At 38.8% G+C, this 23076-nt stretch overlaps 1 protein-coding gene across 4 annotated transcripts in view; it reads left to right on the forward strand.

Moving 5' to 3' along the window:
- The window catches only part of setbp1 (SET binding protein 1), a 243605-nt gene extending 220937 nt beyond the window's left edge, over nt 1–22668 (forward strand). For 3 of the 4 annotated variants that reach the window (XM_048602579.1, XM_048602592.1, XM_048602586.1), the window contains exons 4-5: nt 13129–13290; nt 19248–22668. In XM_048602579.1, the coding sequence (XP_048458536.1) occupies nt 13129–13290; nt 19248–19816 (731 nt within the window). In that variant the 3' untranslated portion in view covers nt 19817–22668. The remainder of the gene's footprint in view (nt 1–13128; nt 13291–19247) is intronic. The other variant, XM_048602600.1, reaches the window with a different exon arrangement.
- Nucleotides 22669–23076: the final 408 nt, after the last annotated feature.

The following is a 23076-nucleotide window of genomic DNA, read 5'->3' on the forward strand; positions in this document are numbered from 1 at the left end:
GACCCGAAACGTCAGCTTTCCTGCTCCTCTGATGCTGCCTGGCCTGCTGTGTTCCTCCAGCTCCACACTATACATTGGCAACACTTAGCAAGGCTCCTTTAATAGCACCTTCCAAATCTATCAGCCCGATTCCCCGGGAGGTGAAGTGCAACAGATGCAAGGGAGCAGCACCATTAACAAGTTCCCGTCCAAGTCACACACCATTCTGACTCGAAAGTCATACCATTCACTGTTGTTGGGTGAAATTGTGGAAGTCCCTTCATAACAGTATTTTGGATATACCCACTCCCTGTGAACTGTCAAAGTACAAGAAGGTAGCTACCCACCATCTTCTCAAAGGAAATTAGGGATAGCAATAATTGCTTACCTAACCAATAACATACATATTCCATAAAAGTCACCAAATTCAGAGCTAATTTGTATCATGACCTCCACGGCATAGGGACAATGTGTTGAGCCATTACAAACTCTGCTTCCTCTTTCTACCAGAGTGGTGAGGTTCCAGACATCCTTGTAACCAAAGTCCAAATATAAACGAAACTCTCTTGCTGAAGGGTGAGGTGAGAACAGTTGCCATTGATATCAAGGCATCGTTCAACCGTGTGTGACACCAAGAAGCCCGATGTAAAAACTTATATCAGTGGGGATAAGGAGAATATTCTCCACATGCTGGAGTGATACTTGTCTCGAAGGAATATGGTTGTGAATCACAGAAGTATTATGGTGCAAAAGGAAGTCATTTGACCCACCCTGTCTGCAGCAGCTCTCTGAATGAGCATCATAACTTAGTCCATCCCCCTGCCTTATTCCCATTCGCTTGCATATTGTTTCTATTTAAAGTCATACAAGGCCCGATTAAATGCCTCAATTGAACCTGCCTCCCAAGCTTAATGCACCCCAAACTTGGTGTCTGTTTAACCTTAAGTACAAACAGCCTATCCAATGTTTTGCTCCTCTGCCTTTATGGGATGCATGTACAACCTCAGTAAAGACAAATGCAAAATATTAATGTAATACCTATTGACTATACTTAATGCATTCACAATCAAGCACAGTAACTCTAATTTTTTTTGTTCATTCATGTGAAATGGGCATCACTGGTTGACCTTGTTGCCCTTGGGAATGTGGTGGTGAGCTGCCTTCGTGAACCGCTGCAGTCCATGTGCTGTAGTTTGACCCAGAATGCTCTTAGGGAGGGAGTTTGGAATTTTGACCCAGCAACAGTGAAGCAATGTTGATTTCCAAGTCCCTAATAACAGTTTGTTACCAACCAATAAACTTAAATTGAGGAAGAGTTGAAGAAAAAAAGCATCTCCAACCTGCTTTCATCAAGCTCCCCACGCTATTTTACTTACAGTAAATCTAACTTAAAGCCTCTTTGTCTCAAAGTCCTACTTTGACCCAATTCCCAGATATACTCATTTGGTCTTTGTCTCACTCAAGCAAAGTCTCCCTCTGACTGAACATGCGCCCTTGTTTTTGGAGGCCAATCATCACAACCCTAGATCATCAAGATGGTGTTCTTGGCCAAACCTACCTGTTATTACATGGGAACAGGAGTAGGCCACTCACTCCTTAAGTCTGTCCTGCCATTCAATGACCTCCATGTCTATATACCCGCCTTGGCCCTATGGATAATAGAAATTTGTCAACTTCAGATACAAAGTTATTAGACCTGAAATTTTGTCATTTGTCATAGAGAGTTCCAACATCATTGGAGTGCAGAAATGTTTGCTGACTTTACTCCAGAAAGAAGAAATGCAGAAATTGCTGGAGAAACTCAGCAGGTCTGGCAGCATCTGAAGGGAAAGAAACAAAGTCAATGTTTTGAGTCCAATGACTCTGAAATTCCCTGCCTAACAACAGCATTGGGAAGCAAAGAGCCCCACATCCTGAGAATGACCTTTTGAAAAGTCTGTGAGTTTTAAGCAGGCTCAATTTACAAGTAATAAGTGTGGAATGGAACTGAGTTGCTTTGATCTTGTGGCTGGTTACCAAGTTTCAGGTATCAACTTGGACAACCTGGGACCATTGTGTAGATTTTTAAAGTATCATAGTGACAACTAGTGGCTGAAGTCTATATTACAGAAAGTAGTTTCATGCTTATCTATGGTTTTCTAATGCAGAACGTGACAATTTAAAGTCAGATGGTTTGGGGCTAAAAAGGTAATAAGTGGTAGGAAAGAGTGTTTAATATCTGTCGAGGTAATAATCAAAACTTGTGGATAAATCAGCTAGAAACCTAGTTAACTAAGCTGGTAAGAAACATTTGTATTTTAAATTATATTTCTCATCCTCTGGAGATTCCACCATTTTGGATGTGCATACACAGTGAGCAGCTGAGTGCTGGTGTGTCTTTGACTGATGTTACTGAAACAGTTTCCAGCTGTGTGATGGCCTGATATGGCAGATCCCCAGGGGATGGTGATACAGGGTTTATGCAGCAATTTTGTATGGCATTATATGTTCCCAGTTTTGAAACCTCTGAATCAGAGAGGGAAGGTCGAGAATCAGACAGGATGAAGGTCAGTGAAACCAAGAATCACAGGATAGTGTTGTCATTATTAGGCATGAAATTGGTGTGCTAAGGTGAAGCAGTTTAAAATTCCAAAAATGGATCTTCCAGGTGACACACGTCAACACTGTTACCCAGCTGAGAGGAGCACACCCTCTATATTTGCTCCTTCTTTTAAAGTGATTTAGCTGTCATCTGAAGCTAACTTATAATAACAGCTTTTTTGAAGGATGTGTCAATGAAGAGAGGTAACTCAAATCTCAAGACCTTCTGTCTGGCATTTTGAATGATCACTACATGTGCTTATGCTTTTGATGAAGGACTGCCAAGGATGATAGCAGAATTGAGTGTCAGTTTTTTTTCTGAAAGGGGAGCAAAATAGAGTATACAGACAAGCCATTAGAACACTTCAGGCTTTGAAAATGAAATATGCCGACAAGCCTGAAAACTGTCTATAATGATACCGCACTAACAGTTCACGCAAAGCTAATTTGAGCTCAGAATATTTTTTCTCAGCAATTTCAACTACCATACAGAATTAACTGCTCTTTATTAAACAGTACATACTAAATTAGTACAACATAAGGTTACTTACTTAAATTCCCTATTTGTCAAAGGTGTATCCTTAATGCATTTGCAAATTTACTGCGTAAAACTGTGTAAAACTACAGTGCAATGATTAAAAAAAGAAATAATTGGATTGCAGCCAATATTCAAAATGAAACCAGCACACTTCATCCAAGTAGAAGAAAAATGGACTCTTAGGCACATAAAGATAATACTAGCTTTCCTTTTGGCGATATGAGTCATGCCACTGAATTGTTGGATCTAGACTGAGGTCTAGAAATTCTAACATGCGATTATTATTCAAGTACAAGTAATGTAGCCACAGCTATTTAAGAGCCACTTAACATTATAACTCATATTTGGCTAGTTCGGACTTATAAGAGTGTTGAAGGGAGTATTGAATGTCATTAATAAGATGCAGGATCCAAACATTAACTAAAGCAAGGCACGAATCACAATCCTATGGGAGCAAAGTGCTGCAGATGCTGGTAATCTAAGCTGCAAACAGAAAGTAGGAAATACTCAGTGAGCTTGGCAGCATCTCTGAGGAGAGAAAAAAAAGTTAATGGATAGAATTTTCCTACTCCTTGAGCAGCATGGGCAACAGTAAGAAAGTTGGGAAAACAGAACAAGGATGGAAAACTCTGATTCTCAATGTCGAGAAAATAAGTTCTGAATTTCCCGTTAAGATTACAGTGACAAATTCTGAATCTTGTGAATAAGTATTGACTACCTTATTTCCATACATTTGCATCTCATTATTAGCTAATCTTGCCTCATTTATATGCAGCTCACAATTTTCCCATCCACTGCCAAAATCTAGATTGTGCCAATTCCTAACATGAAAGTCCCCGAAAATAACGCTTAGCTGTAAATGGGAAAATTTGCCCTAAAGTTAGTGAAAAATATTTATAGTCACTTTGCAGTTTGGCACCTATAGTAGTCAAAGCACTATTTACACAATAGTTTTGCTGTGGATCTCCATTGAAAAGCTGATGCATAAAGTCAGCAGAGGTTGATTTCATTGTCAAAAACAAAGTTGCTGGAAAAGCTCAGCAGGTTTGGCAGCATCTGTGAAGGAAAAAACAGAGTTAACATTTCAGGGCTGGTGACCCTTCCTCAGAAGGATCACAGGACCCGACACGTTAACTCTGTTTTCTCCTCCACAGATGCTGCCAGACCTGCTGAGCTTTTCCAGCAACTTTGTTTTTGTTCCTGATTTACAGCGTCCGCAGTTCTTCTGGTTTTGATTTCATTGTCCACCAAGAAGCAAGATATGAACACTTGCTGCCAGGCTGGATAAGTTGCAGGCAAGTCGAATAACACATGCATTCTTGTGTAGGAATGCATGACCCAAGAATTGAAATATTGAAGAGAAATATGAAAACGACATTGTCAGAATGGTTTTATTTTAAATTGATGGTTGGAATTTGCATCTTAAAAGCTGAAAGCATAATTTTGTCTTTCTTCCTCCATAGCTGCCAGGAACATTAGGTTTTGGCACTTTCTTTTAAAAAAGAGATGTAACGTAAGGGATGAAAAACTTGCTTTTCTTCAATAAACTCATGGGATGGAAATGTCACTGACTGGCCAGCATTTATTGCCCATCCCTAGTTGCCCTTGAAAAGGTGAAAGTGAGCTGCTGTTTTGAACTGCTGCAGTCTATATGTTAATAATGCAGTTGTAGTTCTGCTCTTACCATTCTTTGCAATATTACAGGCTCCACAAATCTGTACGTCAGCCTTGTGCAGGAGTCGTGATTTTCTGCCCCAGTGTTACAATTTCGATACATCAGCAGGCATACATTTTACTGAAAAATGCATTTTATAGTCACAAATATTACTCAAGTTTTAGTGAGATCACCTTTCATCCTTCTAAACTGCAGAGCGCAGACCCAACTAGGTCAACCTTTCCTCATAACACAATTCATGGGGAGGCAATGGCCTAGTGGTATTATCACTGATCCAGATAACGTTCTGGGGACATAGGTTTGAATCCTGCCATGGCAGATAGTGGAATTTGAATTCAATAAATGTCTGGAATTAAAAGTCTAACGATGACCATGAATCCATTGTCGATTGTTGGAAGAACCCATCTGGTTCACTAATGTCCTTTAGGGAAGGAAACTGCCATCCTTACCTGATCTGGCCTACAGGTGACTCCAGACCCACAGCAATATGATTGACTCTTAACTGCCCTCTGGGCAATTAGGGGTGGGCAATAAATGCTGCCTAGCCGGCGACATCCTCATCTTGAATGAATAAAGGAAAAAACATTCATTTACACCAGAAATGGTCTGGTGTAGCTCCTCCAAAATGCTTTAAGTGCAAGGATACCCCTTATAAGTAAGGTGATAAAACCAATACTGAGTGATCTAGTGTAGTCTCACCAGTGCACTTCCCACTTGTAGCTAGACATTCCTACTTATATATTCCATTCCCCTTGCTGTAAATGTAATTAATTTGGCTTCCTAATTATTTCCTGTGCTCTTTTTGATTCAGGGACAAAAACATACCAATCCCTCTGTATTGCAGTAGTCTCTCTCTGTTTAAATAATATTCTGAATTTGTATTGTTCCTGCCAAAGTGGATAATTTCCTATTATCCCACATTATGCACCATCTGTCAAATGTTTGCCTACTGACATAACTTGTCTATATTTCTCTGCAGACTCTTTGCATCCTCCTTCCAACTGACTTTCTCACTTACCTTTGTATATCAGCAAATTCAGCCACAATACAGCCTGCCCTTTCATCCAAGTCATGAGTATAGATCAGAAATATTTGAGATCTCGCACTGATCCCTGTGACATTACACTCTTGAAAGGGACCCACTTACCCTGCTAGTTAACCAGTCCTTATCCATGCAAATATATCTCTCCCAATCCTGTGAGCTCTTATCTTGTGTAGTAACATTGTACAAGGCACCTTATTGAATTCCTTTTAATAATTCAAATACACTAAATCTACTTGTTCCTTTTTACCTCGATTATTACTTTCTGAAAGAACTCTTCCATAAAACGATGTTGACTTTGCTTAATTGTATTACATTTTCCTAAATATCCTACTGTGACCTAATGGATATTTTTAGTGATAGATCTTAGCCTAACTGGCCTGTAATTTTGTACTCTTTCTCCCTCCTTTCTTGATAATAAATACAGAGGGATGGTGGTGTCATGGTAATGTCACTGGACCAGCACTTCAAAAGGCCCATCTGCTGTTAGGTAAGAAGGAGATTGACTAGCATCTCTCTGAGGCAGAAGCTCCTCCTCAGAAGTCTCCATTAATGTGTTGCCAAAACAGCCTCAGGGTATTTAGCTTATTAATAGGTGTGATCATGACTGACTCTTTTTTAGTCTTTGAGTAGAGACATAGTGCCCTGTGGAATACGGTCCCATGTTTCTGTAATCACCATCATATATTCATTTATTTCGATTTGTGCTATCGATTCATCAGTCATGTTGCAGACACTTTGTGCATACAGGTAAAGAATCTCTAGTTCTACATTTTTGCTATTTATCCCTTCACTGTACCCATTTGCATTCTTATGTTTGTTTGTACAAATTAGTCTTTTCGCACACTGATTACCTGTATTGCATTATTGCCTTGTCCTTCCTTCTCAACTTTTGAAATCTCCCCTTGCGTGAACCTCTCCCTCATTTAGCTTAAAGACCCCTTTACAGACCTAGCAATGGCAAACCCCTGGTGGCTCAGTGGTTAGCCCTGCTGCCTCACAGCGCCAGGGACCCAGGTTTGATTCCAGCCCCTCAGGCGACTTGTCTGTGTGGAGTTTGCATAGAGCATAGAACATTACAGCGCAGTACAGGCCCTTTGGCCCTCGATGTTGCGCCGACCTGTGAAACCAATCTGAAGCCCATCTAACCTAAACTATTCCATTATCATCCATATGTTTATCCAATGACCATTTAAATGCCCTTAAAGTGGGCGAGTCTACTATTTTTGCAGGCAGGGCATTCCACGCCCTTACTACTCCCCGTGTCTGCATGTGTTTCCTCTGGGTGCTCTGGCTTCCTCCCACAGTCCAAAGATGTGCAGGTTAGGTGGATTGGCCATGTTAAATTACCCATAGTGTTCAGGGATGTATAGGTTGGGTGGATTGGCCATGGGAAGTGTAAGATTACAGGGATAGGGTAGGGGGCTGGTTCTGGGTAGGATGCTCTTCGGAGGGGCAGTGTAGACTCAATGGGCCAAATGACCTGTTTCCACACTATAGTGATTCTATGATTTAAAGAGTGCATGGATGAACTGCAAAAACTATTCACTACTGTCTGGCACAAATATAAAATAGGTAAGATGGCCCAATTATGGTTAATAGGAGAAATTAGAGATAGTATTCTGTGCAATGAAGTGACATACAAATTGGTCTAAAAGAACAACAGACCTGAGGATTGTGAGCAGTTCAGATTCCAGCAAAGCAGGCCAAAAGGATTGATTAATAGGGGGGAAAATAGAGTATGAGCTTTAATCCTGTAGGGAGCGTACAAACTGATTACAAAAGCTTCTGTAGGTCCGTGAATTGAAAAAGATTAGTGAAGACAAATGGAGGTCCCTTACAATCAGAAACAGGAGAAGTTATAATGGAGAACAAAGAGATGGCAGACAAATTAAATACATATTTAGTTCTGTCATCACAAAGGAGCACACAGATAATGTCTCAAAAATGTTGTGAAACACATGGTCTAGTGGGAGAGAGGAACTGAAGGAAATCAGTATTAGTTGAGAAATGGTGTTGAGGAAATTGATAGGATCAAAGGCTGAAAAATCCCCAGGGCCCAATAATCTACATCCCAGAGTAATTGAGGAAGTGGTCCAAGAAATAGTGGATGCATCTTTCAAGATTCTACAGACTCTGAACCATTTCCTAAAGATTGGAAGGTAGGTAATGTAACCACACTATTTAAAAAGGAGGTACAGAGAAAACAGGAAATTATAGACCAGTTAGCCTGACATTGGAAGTAGGAAAATGCTAGAGGCCATGATAAAAGATTTAATGGCAAAGCACTTGGAAAACAGTGACTGGATTGGACACAGTCAGCATGGATTTACAAATCATAAATTGTGTTTGACAAATCTATTGGAATTTTTCGAGACTGTAACTCGTGGAGTTGACAAGAGGGAATATGGTTTATTTGGACTTTCAAAAAGTGTTAAGTAAGGTCCCACAGAAGAGATTAGCATGTAAAATTAAAGCGCATGGGATTAGGGGTAGTAATCTGACATGGATTGAGAACTGAGGAAGGGTCACTGGACCCGAGACGTTAACTCTGATTTTTTCTTCACAGATGCTGCCAGACCTGCTGAGCTTTTCCAGCAACTTCTGTTTTTGTTCTGATTTGCAGCATCTGCTGTTTGTTCGGTTTTTATTATGGATAGAGCACTGGCTGGCAGACAGGAAACAAAGAATAAGAATAAGTGGGTTATTTTTCTGACCGGTAGGCAGTGACTAGTTGGGTACCACAGGGATCAGTGCTTGGATCTTAGCTATTCACAAACTGCATTCATGATTTAGATGAGGAAAATAAATGTAATATTTCCAAGTTTGCAGGTAACACAGAGCTGGGTGGGAGGGTGATATGTGAGGTGGATGTAGAGAGCCTCTGTGATTTGGACAAGTTGAGTGGTAGATGCTTGACAGATGAAGTATAATGTGGATAAGTGAGAGGTTATCTACTTTGGTAGGAAAAACATGAAGGCAGCTGATTATCTGAAAGGTGATAGATTGGGAGAGGGGAGTGTGCAGCGGGACCTGGGGGTCCTCCTACAGCAGTTGCTGAAGGTAAGCATGCAGGTGCAGCAGGCAGTGAAGAAGGCAAATGGTATATTGGCCTTCATAGTGAGAGGATTTGACTACAGGAGCAGGGATGTCTTCCTGCAATTTACAGGACATCAGTGAGAACACACCTGGAGTATTGTGTGTAATTTTAATCTCCTTATCTGAGGATGTTCTGACTGTGGATGGAGCGCAACAAAGGTTTATGAGACTGATTGCTTGATTGGCTGGTCTGACACTTAAGGAGAGATTGGATTGTTTGGGCCTATATTCACTGGAGTTTAGAAGACTGAGGAGATAATCTCAGAGAAACGTATAAAATTCTAACAGGACTAAACCAGATAAATGCAGGAAGGATGTTTCTGATGTCTGAGGAATCCAGAATCAGAGGTCACAGTCTACGGATCCCAGGTAGGCCATTCAGGAATGGGGTGAGGAGAAATTTCTTCACCCCGTAGAGTGGTGAGTCTGTGCAATTCTCTGCCATAGAAAGTGGTTGTGGCCAAAACATTGAATGTTTTCAAGAAGAAGTTAGATATAGTTATTAGGGCTAAAAGGATTAAAAGAAATGGGGAGAAAGCAGGCTCAAAGGGCTGAATGACCTACTCCTGCTCCTGTTTTCTGTTTTTCTGTATTTCTATGTCTACAGTTTGCTAGTCCCAGTGCAGTTCAGGTGAAGGCTGTTGTACCCGTATTTATTGTGTGTTTTATTAAGAGTTACACATGTAGAGTTTTGGTTTCAGGTTAAGTTGAATTAGGGATTGTTCAATTTTAGTTCCATTTATTATGCCTGTCTGTACTTACAAGTAATGTTTGAACCATCTGAGATGCTTCTGAGAAGCAACAAATCCCTAAAATTGTTCTAGAGATAATCTCTTGAGCGGAGAATCATGCCCTGAATACAAGATGGCTTTTCTTTTCATTTCAGAAATCTGTAAGCAGAGGAAGGCTGAACCTAGAGGCTGAAGAAAAAACATGGTCTGCAGTGTTTAACCAAAGAATTCAGCTTTGTTTGTTTGCAGAGAGAAATAGTGTACTCTAGAGAACTGGCTCAGACCAAAAGAGAAGTGCAGCTCTTGAACAGACACCAAGGGAGTGGTATCTATTGTGACTGCAAGGTTTTGGTTTTAAAAACATAAGGAAGGGCGAAGAGAGCTGAGATGTGTACTAACAGACCCAGAATAAGTGAAACTGCCTTCCAGAGAATGAGTATGTTTAAACGCCCTTTTTACTTAAAGCTACAGCTAAAGAAAGATTAAGCTAGGTTAAGTCAGTTGGATTGAATTTAAGGAAGAAACCTGTAGTATTGACAACATTGACCTGTATATTCTGAGGAGTGGCACTCACTGTCAGATTGCCTCTCCACTCCTTTTTTATCCCCATAAGGACTGAACTCTGCTTTTCTGTCTAGCAATTCTGATGCCACCTGCTTCAGAAATGTGCAGCATTCCTGAAATTAAACCAGGTCCTTTTCTTTAAAGCAGGGGAGAGTGTTTGAAATGTCCAGCAGCAAATCTAGCCATTTTGACAGCTGCAATGAAGGAGTAATCATGTAGGTAAGGGTGGGGTTAGTGCGGCAGCTGGTTAAAGGGGTAGGGTGCCACCTCTAAGCGGCCATTTCGAAGGTAGCTCATGCCAATTGGCTTGTTAACCAAAGAAGGAGTCAGGCCATTTGTGTATCTATGGCATTTGTAATGAAGAGCTTTGTTTGATTTTGGACTGGATCAATGAATAGTTGAATCGTGATTGAGGGTAGAATAATGGAACAAAAGGATGTAAAAGTGCTTTTTTCAGGACTATAAATCAAGCATCTAATGTGACCATCCTGTGTAAGTAGATTTTGTCATAGAACATGGAACATGGAACATTACAGCACAGTACAGGCCCTTTGGCCCTCGATGTTGCGCCGACCTGTGAAACCAATCTGAAGCCCATCTAACCTACACTATTCCATTATCATCCATATATTTATCCAATGACTATTTAAATGCCCTTAAAGTGGGCGAGTCTACTATTTTTGCAGGCAGGGCATTCCGCGCCCTTACTACTCTCTGAGTAAAGAACCTACCTCTGACATCTGTCCTATATCTATCAGCCCTCAATTTAAAGCTATGTCCCCTCGTGCTAGCCATCACCATCCGAGGAAAAAGGCTGTCACTGTCCACCCTATCTGATCCTCTGAGCACCTTGTATGTCTCTATTAAGTCACCTCTTAACCTTCTTTCTAACGAAAACAGATAAATCATTTGTGACGTTTGGTTTTTGAAAGTATACAGCTTGGCTATGTTTGTGCCATGGTTCAAGAAAGGTTTTACGCTTGACAGAAGTTTAGGGCAATCTCAGAAGGTTAATAGGCATAAATGTGGCACTGTGTTTCCACTAGAGCCGAAAGTGAGAGAACTTCACCAAATTACCAATGTTACTCCTTTGAGCAGCATTAAATTGCTTTACATAAATTGTGTTTAATACCTCATGGTCTATATCCAACTTTTTCAATGTGAGGCATTCTTCACAAGCGGTTGTTCTCTGTGGCAGGTTCTGGTATTACATTGAAAAGTACACCTCCAGCTATTTTTCAAACATTGTTTTGTAAATGTATGCCATTTTCTTTATTGCTAAAGCCTGAATATCTGTTAAACAATAAAACCTGATATTCAGAAAAATGTTCCGACATTTTCATTCCTTCTATTTTATTTCCAGAACAGCTAAAGTAAGAATTAAATAAGCTGCATTATTAATGAGGGAATGAATTTTAAGTAGCATTAAATGAGCAACTTGGGCCAAATCAAATCCCTAAAAGTTATGAAGTGCCCTTATGCATTACATTTTTATGCTAGGTAACAAATGAGTTCAATAACTCTGACTGTTTGGATAAACAATGTGTTATTTTCAATGCCTATTTATCAGCTCATAGACAGACAGCATATCTTTCAAATCTTGAAACTGAATCGCTTTCACACTTTGAAGGGAAGCATTAAAAATGATTTTTTTTCATTATGGCTGTTTACAACTATGATATGAATGGTAATTACAGGATGAAAGAAATTGCTTTTAAAAGACTGGAAGTCTTCTCTGTGGTTCTGTCTGTTTACATTGTATTAAATCATTTAGTTCGGATTCATCCAGAGTAAGTGAGCTCCTGCATTCATTACAGCCTTGGGTCAAACACGAACAAAAGAGTTGAATTCCAGAGTTGAGATGAGAGTGGCTGCTCTTGACATGCTGCAGCATTTGACTGAGGGTGGCATCAATAAACCATAGCAAAGTCTCAGTGCCTTTGCTACCCTTAATGCTTCTTATAAGTGTGGTCAACATGGAGAACATCTGATTCCAGTTGAAGGGGGTAAGAAGCTGCACTAGGTGATAATAAACCAGAAATTGCCTTGCCATATTTGATTTGGCATCATAAGATCTCACGAAATGAGAGTCATTATTAAGGTTTTGCAGGGCCACTAGCATCTGACCATGTACTACAGCTTCTGGCGGGAACAAACATACCCAGAGATGGCTGTGGAAGAATATGGAACATTTCTTAAGATGTGATGACAATAGCAGGCCTGTTGCTTGATTGGTCTGTGAGAGAGCTGTCATAGTTTTGGCACAAGTTCCCAGATGTTAGTGAGGAGAACTGCAGGGTGAGCCTTAGTCATTTCTGGTGATCAGATCAAAGTTAGATGGTATGATTGGATTCGTTGTTATTTGACTTTTGTATACTAGTTTGATTACACTTCAGTTCCTCGCTTCACCATTTTGGAAGGCAGTAGAGAATCAGTTGTGTGGTTGCGGATCTGGAGTCCTAAGTAGGCTATACTAGGCAAGAATGACAGATTTCCTTCCCTGAAAGGACATTGTTGTACCAATGTTTTTATTACCGCAATCTGATATTTTTATGCTCGTGAGCACGAGTACTGATACTGATATATTGCTTGAATATTAATTTCCCCAGTTTTCAATGATGGGAGTTAAACTCATATCCCCAGAGTATTAGTCTTGGGCACTGGATTAAAAATCCAATGCTGTCACAGATATATGATCATTCTCATTATCAGTTGTTTCAGTATTGCCACCCCAACCGAAATAGTTAAGCCTGTTTAGAGATCAGATATCATTCCTAATCAGTATGTTCTACATGAGACAATAAACTTACTAACCTCATATCACAATGCTCATGAATTCCAAGCCAAGAACTATTTTGCCACTTTGTCCTAGCTTCGAAAATATCTATGGTTTATTGTATGTTTTATTTACTCCCATTAGGTTTAATAAGCTCGCGCTCCAAGCTGGACCAAATGACGTTGCACAAAAATGATAGTGGCCTTTCCATTGTTACCAGAAAGAAAGCTGTTTCTACTGAAAATATTACAGTGTCAACTTTGGCATCATCTCCCCTACCTTCCCCATCTCCATCGTGCGAATCAGGTTAGTTGACAGTGTTAACAACAATTGCACAGGTCTGCAGAGCTGCTTAGGAAATTGATTCAAAACTCAGTGTTATTATTTGGATTCTTGCAAACTAAATTGTGGCTCCTTCCATTTGCTGACTTGTGAACAAATCAGACAATGTTGGTCAACTTTAGTGGATGGAAGCCAAGCTTTATTCATTCTAACCTATGGTTATTTATGCAACAACAGAATTAAAACTTGCATTAGAAATTTGAGTTTGGCTTCAAACAAAACTTATAAATGAACCAACTTGTCTGCACATATGCATTTCCATAATAGTTCAGTGATTAGGTCCAATTGTATTATTCTTTAAGAAATGATTGGCAACACCGGTAATAGGGCCTCCATCCTACTTTTCTAGTGACTAATAGAGCCATAACGATGCTAAGTCAATCTGTAGTCTATAGACTCCAACCATCTGCTAAATTCCCATGTATTCCATGAAGCTATTAATCATTTCAGTGAATATTTGTATCTATAGTTTCATGTCCAATGTCTAAGAAATGCTAGTTCATTATTGAATGACTTAATTGACTCAGCTGATTCCGTTAGAAGCCTGGTCCACATATGCATTGACCGATTCAGGACATTGTCACCTATTTGGTTGATCGAGAGTGTTAAATAACCTGAGGGACTGAACAGTCTCAGCTACACTAACATCACTGATGTTGGTATAGTCAATTGGCAAATCCTTTTTTATTGAAAGTTTCTGCCATGCGTTGAAAATTGATGAAAGGGACTTGCATTTACATAATCCCTTTCATGAATCCAGAACACTGAAAAACAATTTTAAGCAACAACATTTTTTTGAAGTATGGTCACTGTTTTAACATGAGAAAACATAGCAGCCAATTTCTGTGCAGTAAAGTCGATACAGAGCACCGTATGATAAATAACCGGGAAATCTGGTATTGTGACTTTGAAACATGGGATAAATGTTGTCCAGGACAACAAAGAATACTCTTGCTGTTCTTTGAATTGTGGGCATGGCATGTATCCACATTTGTTGGCAGGTGAAAGGCTTCATCTAAAAAATTAAAATCTTCAACCAGTTCAGCATCCCCTCCCTTCTGCATTGCAGTGTCAGACTAACTAACAGCAAGTGAGTCAATGGATCAGATATCCTCAGAGTTGAGAAGATTCCAGAGTCCTATAAAAATAATGGCTGGGACCAAGATGCAGAAATCCTAACCCAATTTCCAACAGATTTTAGTTTTGCCAGCAGGGGAAGTGGCTGGAGGTAATTGCACAGGAGAGAAACTCGAACACAGCTGGACAATTGGAATCAAACTGCTTTAATTGGCAGTCCTTCAAGTATATGTTAGTTAGAATTGGTTTTTGTTGGTAAAAGTTCAGTAGAAATCTTTGTTGACATTTTTCAAGGGCTGGAATTATGACATTATGAATGATTGGCAGAGTTTAAAATGGTAAAATTATTTCAAGAAGTTCTCAGTTGGAATGAAAGTTTAAATGTACATTTGAAGTACTAGATGTCTTTGACATGGGCTGTGAAAAGATTGTTTGTCTTTATAAGGGATTAATCATTTGTAGAAATTTAAAATCTTTCAATGGGTTTCATGAATTGGAGTTTTTCCACTATCTAATTGAGGTTTTATGGCATAGTGGTAGCATGCTTACCTCTGAGGCAGAAGATCCAATGTTTAAGTTCCATTCTGGGACTTGTTGCCCATGGAAAATGGATTTGTAACATGGTAAAACAGGTTATCAGCCTTTAGATCCTTCAGATAATGTCACAGCCGATAGTGTCTTAGGCAGCTGTCCTGGAGAAGTCAATACCAAATGTTATGATGCCAGCTGGATTACTGGACAGTTCAGGTCCCAGAATGAAGCTTGTCTTGATACATCATAAGTTTATTTTTTAGCTAGTTAATGTAATGCTTAGTCACATGATTCATACAAGTAACACATTTTCTCTACCTGTCATAAACTCACCAGTACAAACATTTTATCCATTAACAGTACAGGGGTTGGTTCAAGCCCAAGAACGTGATTATAGTTACATGCTTTCTTGGTTTTAATGTTATTAGATCACTGCTCCAGAATGACTTTCTGACCTTTTAAAAATAACTTTCATGGAACTGACCAAGCGCTCTATGCCCCTATTTTAAATCCAAAAACTACAGTGATATGTACATGTTATACACTTTCCATCACGCAACCTGCCGTCGTACTTTCCCCGTAACTGTGGACCATCCAATTGAGGTCCGTGGCCTTACCTTCAGAACTAAAGATGAGAAGAAAGGTAAATATTGTGTATGAGGCTGAGCTTATATTTTTGCATCTCCATCTGGCTTTTGGGTCTTGCACCTGGTGTAGACTGGGTAAGTGCCTATGGAGGTGACATGGGAATATAAAAAGAGAAAGGAGGTTATAAAGGCCAATGAAAGGAGGGTGGGAAATGAGTGCTGAGATCTACATAAAGTCCTAGAGAACCATGTCACACCTTCTGACAAGCCTGCCTTAGTACTCTTCCGACCCAGGATCTGCTCATGAGGTCAGTTGCTCTGAATCAATCACACCACACCTCTCCGGAGCAAGCATTGGGTCTGACAGGGCCCTTTAAGCTGAGGCACATATGCTGAATCATGGTTTCTTGCAAATCTAGCCTAATGTGTCCATTTTAAACATGGACTTAAGAACTTATACTGGAAAAACTGATAGAGCATGCACATAGACATTTGTTTTTGAAAAAAAACCCATCAGTATCAAATGAAAGATTACACATAATTACAGAATAAAGGAAAATATTAAATAGGAACTAAGTAATCTTTACGCATCTTTGTTCAATTGTTCTTATCCTTTGCTGCAAGATTTGATTATCGATATAACTGCATAATGACAGTTTGACATTTTATTATTTTCCATGTTTAAAAATGTTCCCGTGGTAGTCCATTCCTTCACTTAAGACTTTGTTCATTATGTCCCCATTTCCCCAAGTAGAATAACAAGAATATACTTTCGCCTTCAGGACCAGTGTTCAGTTTTCTTGAGACCTGTTTACATCTGTTTACCACAAGACTATGAAAGGGACTTTTGTATTAATTAGAGTGATCCAGTCTGAGCTGCATCTCTACATCCCATATGTTGGGGTAATGAACAAAAAACATAAGAAGTTGTCTTAATGAGAGAATGAAAGTTTTCTGAGAATTTCCTGTCAATAATAAGGGCTCCTTTGAAAGTCCTTTTTTAAGCAAAACTTTTTTTTTTGTGGGAGGAAAGAGATCTACAAATGAACCCAGCTGTTCAGTTAAACTTGGAATAAAGTTGGTGGGAATCTATGAAAGCATACTGAGGCTTTAATAATGATAGTAATTAGGCAAGACTGAAACATGACCTGTTTTGCAATAAAATGACTGCATTCCTATATTTTTTAAGTGATTCATGTTTTGAAGCAGTTCTTATTACATTTAGGAAGGATTGTTTTAATTATCAATGTTTAAAAAAAGTTACTAATTCTTTACAGGTCTTTTTGCAAACGTTAACAAACGAAAATACTTTTCCTTTGGTTTCTAAAGGTCTATGAATCACCCTCACTCTGCCCACAGCCAGTGCTACAGACATAGAAATGGAGCACTGTTATGTGACACTGCTGCTAATATATTTCATATTGGGCAGCAAGGAAAACATGTTGTGCATTGCTGGCACCTGAAATAGTGCTATCACTTTGAATAATGTGCCACCCTTCGAATCAAAAAGTCACTGCACTGCTTTTTGCATATTTATAAACAAATTCCACAATTAAATACAAACATTTGAGTTTAAATTTGTACAAATGCAATTTGTGAGAGCATAAAATAAACATGAATAAGAAAATACCTTTAAAGCTTTCAGTAGCCCAACTCTCCCATTATAAAGTCCAGCTGCATTTTGAATGGCTGCAATGTTTTGACATTCGATATATCTGTCTGGCAGATTTGAAACCTTTATCATACGTTTGTCTACAGAAGTGTGAACCCTGTTTTGGTAAATTTGCATTCCACTAATTCAAATATATTTTCTAAAACCTGTTAACGTGTCTTCCTTCCTTATTTTGAGGCCTTATCCCGTGAGTACCTTGTCAATACCAAAACTTCTTTCGATATTTGAGTGACATTTGTCTTACTCCATAGCTTAACTTCTACAGAATTTGTACTTCTGCAATTCTCCTCATGAAGACTGATCAACATTTGCAAAAGCTTTCCACTTAAATTTGTAGATGAGATCCAAACCCTGAACTCATTTATTTTTTTAAATGAGGTAGTGATATGGAGGGACTGTGAGGCTTTCTGTGTGGAGGAATTAAGGCAATTAGAATGGCTTTACTCATCTGTAATAAATATTGAGATTTTTTTTGCGTGTCCTCTTCATGTGAACATTGAGAGATACATTTGTCCAGTGCAATGTACATTAGTGAGCGACAGTTGAATCTTCTCAAAGGGCGTCACAATTTTAAAGGCATCATTCTTCAAGTTCTTACTCCTATAGGCTAGATTTTATAATCTCCTGCCATTTAAGTTCTTCAAAGAGGTGAGATGTAAAATGTGTTGGGCCTGTTGAGTCTCTTAAGTTACCAGTCGTTGTCTACTCAAGCCTCTCAACGTCCCTCCATTGTAATAATATACTGAGAAGTGAGAGGAAGGCAAGAGGGAGAAGCCACTTCTTAACAAATTTGCCAGGAATTTGGGAAAGAAATGGGGAATACAGTTTAAAGTTGTCTTATGTGGATTGGGGAACACAAACTCCCTCGAGCACCTCCTCACCTGGCCTCCAAAACCAACCATGCCCCTCCAACTCCAACATGCTCTTTCCCCTCCCTAAGCTCCTAGTGGACATGCTTTTTCAACCTGGCTCCTCCTACGATTTTGGCATCGCACACTGCTGAGTCGCAATACCAGTGATGCTGCTGGAGCTATTGCCAAGTCAGATAGGCTGGTAGTTCTCAAGGCAGATGTTTTTGCCACTGGGGGAAAGAGGCCCAACCCTCAGCTTAGGGATTACATAGCCCAATTCTTGCTGCAGGATAACCTTATTTAACATTGGTTGGTTTTCCTCGATTGTGGGGAGGCCAGGAAGGGAACCATATTCATACTCCCCAGACCCCCCAAAGCCCTGCATTAAATACAGCCCTACCATGACCAACATTCACTGACTTCTACAGACTGGTTATTTGTTATATTGGAAGAGGGATGATTCACTTTTGCTTAACATGAAAAATGTGAATAGTTAATGCCTTCAAAATTCCCACACTTTGTAAGGTATATGATTGTGCATCTGAAGCTGTCACATTATGATAATACCAGCCTCTTGCAAAGTACAGTTTTTATGACTTCAAGTTCTACATTCGCAGCAATACACAGGCGAACCTGGTTTGTAACAACACAAACTGTGTTCCGTATGTGATTTTACAAGTGAGAATAGTATTTGGTCAGTCAAAGAAACCAATCTTAAACACCGGTTTTCCAAGCATTTATTTGATAATTTAATCTGGGATAAGGCTGGTATAAGTGTGCATAAAAAAAACATGATTTTGAACCCTTCAACACGTGACGTAGACCCATAAAGAGATAACTACTGCATTAACCCTTTGCCCTTCTCTAAGCTGCTTTTCATTATGACCAGGCTTTTATGTCCTTATTCATGAGGATACATTAAAACCAGTTTGTGGCAACGGAAGTTCCATGATCAAAAAAAGAAGCTTTTGCATTAGGTTGTAGAAGCTGTATTCTATTTCCTGAGCAAGTTGTCTCGCTGAGTTTTGCCATTGGTCCAAAAGGTACTTCAAATATTAAACTGTCTGTAACTTCAAAAGCATCTTTAAGCTATTTTAACATCAGTCTGGCATTGGACAGTGTATAGTTTCATGCTGTGAAGCTAATTAAGTGATCATGTACATCTGGTGATTAAAACGATTCCTTTTGCTTCCCTCCATTCAGTTCAAAGTCCCAGTTCTTCACCAAGGAGAAAGCTGAAGAGGAGGGAAATTGAAGCTATTCAACGTGAAGTCAGGAAGATGTGCAATTATGATAAAATTCTTGCGACAAAAAAGAACTTGGACCATGTCAACAAGATCTTGAAAGCCAAAAGGCTGCAAAGGCAGTCAAAAACTGGCAACAACATAGTGAAAAAGAGGAGAGGCCGTCCAAGAAAGCACCCAATGCCACTAGATGACGACTTCACAGACCAGATGCCAGTCCTGGAGAAATGCGTGGATCTTCCCAGTAAAAGGAGTCTGAGGTACAGTTTAGCCCCCGAGACACTGGCCTCAGCCAATCAGGACACTGTCATGGACACAATAGAAGCTGTAATCTGCATGGTACAGCAACAGGAGCCTAAGTCAGATAAAGGCACCAAGAGAAAGCAGAAAGAAGAAGTTGAGCAGAAAGTGAAGAGACACAGGAAGGCCAAAGAAATTGAAAACGAGGCAATCACCGTAAATTCTAAAAGGTACAACAGTTTGACCATCTCCACCACCAGCTACCAATCGACAGCCTCCAATCACTGATAACTTCCTGCACTTTAACGTTACTTGGTGAATGAGAAGGGAATGACTGAAACTCAGATGTTGGATCATTTTAAAATAATAACCATTTTCTCACCTAATTCATTATATGAAATGGATGGCCTCGTTCCAGCATTCATTGCATTCTTTACAAAAACCAGACTCTGCGCTCAGTGGCTGGTATTGTAATACATCAACTCAGTTTCACAACTTTGTACAAACATTCCTTCTCCCTGTTAACCGCGCTCTACCACCGACCCATTATTTGCGAGTGGGCAACATGTAATGGCATATAAAAGGGTAAGTTCGTACAAGTACTTTTGGCATCCTGTTAGAAGAATGTATTAATGAAATAATCCTTGGGAAGGCAGGCAGCAATAACATTTTGCTTGCAACAGCATTTCTTATATACTGAATTTATAATCAATATATGCTAGTCAATTAAAGAAGGAAAGAAAACAAATTAAAAATATTCTTGCCGTCATTTAGGCAATACTGTACTCACAGAGCCTTAAATGCAAAAGTGTTATCCACATAAAGCACTTTCTGCTTCAGTTCAACATATGCTGTTGGTAACTCAGCAGAAATAGAAAACAAAGTCATTAAAGGGCATTTTCAATCAATAAGTGTCCCAGGTTTATTTTATGTAGTGAAAATAAATTTTCCCGCCTTGATGGACAACGCTGTCAGAAAGTAACATTGAGCAGAAAGAGGTGCAAAGCGCAGAACAGATTCAGCCTGAACTTCTTAAGGGATCAGCTGGATTTCCTATTTACACCTGTACCTTTATCACTGAGCATTTCCTTCTGAAAGCAATATTGTACAAAACAGTAAAAAGAAATTCAATCAAATTACTCTTTTAAAGATGATAATTGCATTTCAATTTTTTAAAACAAATAATAATTGATTTTCAACTCCCGCACTTGTCACTAAAATTTGAGCAATTAAGTTCACAAGTGACTTTCTGTAAAGGTAGGAATTGATGTTGTAATTTAGATCATATAAAAATATAACATTGTGTGCCCTCCTGTATGGCCTTACAGTTTTCCAAAGTAAATAGATGTTAACAAAGATTTTAAAAAATATATATTTTCCACAGCTATATAAATTTCAAGGCATGCTTATTCATGCAATACGTCAATGACAGTTCTCTCAAATTACAAAATTCACTCTGAAAAATGTCCCAAATTTGTTCAAACGATTACATCAGAGTTAATTTTCACCCTGAATGCACACAAAATATGGACCACAGAAATACTGACTTTGAGAAGATACAGAACATTATACATCAGAATTTGTAGCCAACAGAACTGTTATCATTGGGATGGCCTGACAATAGAAATTATTTTATTTATCTGATCATCTTTGTTAACTGGTAAAAACTCCATCCATAAATTGTCATTCTGAACTGAGTCAATCAGTAATAATTACAGTTCTCCTATAAAGGAATATCTCTTTTAACCATGTCCCAGTTAACAGTAAAAGTTGTAACCCACTATTTTCCAACTATTGTATGCAAATAATCAAATACTTAATATCAAAGACTTGGCTGTTTTAATGTATCCCCAGATTTGTGATTGTCTTGTATCCTGGTAATTGTGCATTTTCTTTCTTTCTGGAGAATCTATTACCTTAAGCTTTGAAATTTCTGTATTTAATTTCCCCTTATGCAAAAAGAAATTAAGTGTTCTTATGAAGATAATCCAAAACATATTTTCAATTATTTTTCAAAACGAGTAATTGTGACTGCAGTTATAGTTAGGCAAAATGTTTATATCATGGCAGCCTTAATTCAGTCAAAACAGTAGCCTGTTGTATATAATGTAATTACACATCTTTGACCTGCATGGGTTCAAACTGTCTGAATCATCGTGTCTGTGTAATTGTCATTTTAACTGTTTTTCAAACAAGTTTAACAATTCATTTTGATGCCAAACACTTGTTTTAATGCAACTGGGGTTTGGGAATGGTGCTAATTGAAGTTGGACTGTGGGGTGGGTAGTGGGGCAGGGAATTTGTATATTCTATGACATACAAGTTCTAAAAGTAACCCTCGCCTTTAAAATTTGGTATGCGATGTCGCAAAAGCAAAACCATTAAAATGACAATGACAATTGTTTAAAGTGGACCACAGCATTAACAATGTAATCAGCATGGAGGTACAGTAAATTTTGGGTCTGATAAAGCACGGTGTAGTGCTGATGTGAAATAATGTATTGTATCATAACTAGTGAAAGGCCTGCCAAGGTTGTAACACTAAAACAATACAGAGACATTGAAAGAGCTGCCAAATGTGTCTACACGGGTGTCCTAGTCAAATCCCAGTGTTTTGTTTCACTCTGCTTTTTTTTAGAAAAAAGAGCAATTTCTTGCTGAAAATTGATAAGACTGCAAATGAAGTTTCAAAAATGTATCTTTAAACATGGGGCACAAGGTCCTTTTACATAGTGCTGGCTTATTTTAGTCTGTATTCATAGTGTTTTTAAACCTTTTTTAGAGTGTATTTGCATGTTATTATACTTGACTGTATGTACACATATTTTAGACAAATATTATATTTGTATTCTAATTAAACATAGAGCAAACTTGTACATTGTTGTTTGAAATGTTTTTTGTAACAGTTTTTATTCATGAAGCATTTTTGTACATTGAATAGATATGAACTGCTGTTGATTGGCGCTTATGTATTTGGCATGCTGATTGTCATGCTTCTACATATGGTTGTTGGTTTTAAAACTTTTTTTCTGAAAGAAGCTCATTGTTTTGCTGCCGAAACCAGGTTAGCAATAGAGCACTTACTGAAAAGTAATCTGTTCATATGTTATTCATTGTGTGAAAATAAAGAAACGTAATCAAAACCAACAAACCTGGATTCAGAATGTCATCTTTGTCTAAATGGCTTGATCTGCATTAGCGCATTACGACCTATCATTCACACTATCTGCTTTTACCTTATTGAAGCGTAGGCGCAGTTCTTATTTGGAAGATTTCAGCCACATTTATGTATGAAATATTAACCAAGGCTCAAAGACAGAGATGAGGAGAAATTGCTTCTTTCAGAAGGTAGTGAATGTGTGAAATTCTTTACTGTTGAAGCTGGGACACTAAGTATATTCAAATCTTGGGTTATGGGGAAAAGTCAGGAAAGTGGAGTTCAGAATTATCGCATCAGTCATGCTCTCATGACTGGGCTGAATGGCTTACTCTAACATATTATGTTAGATAATACTGTTAAATAAAATGTAACCTCTTCATGTCTTAGA

The sequence above is a fragment of the Rhincodon typus genome, chromosome 1 (genome assembly GCF_021869965.1).
Source record: "Rhincodon typus isolate 14 chromosome 1, sRhiTyp1.1, whole genome shotgun sequence".
NCBI classification, from domain to species: Eukaryota; Metazoa; Chordata; class Chondrichthyes; order Orectolobiformes; family Rhincodontidae; genus Rhincodon; species Rhincodon typus.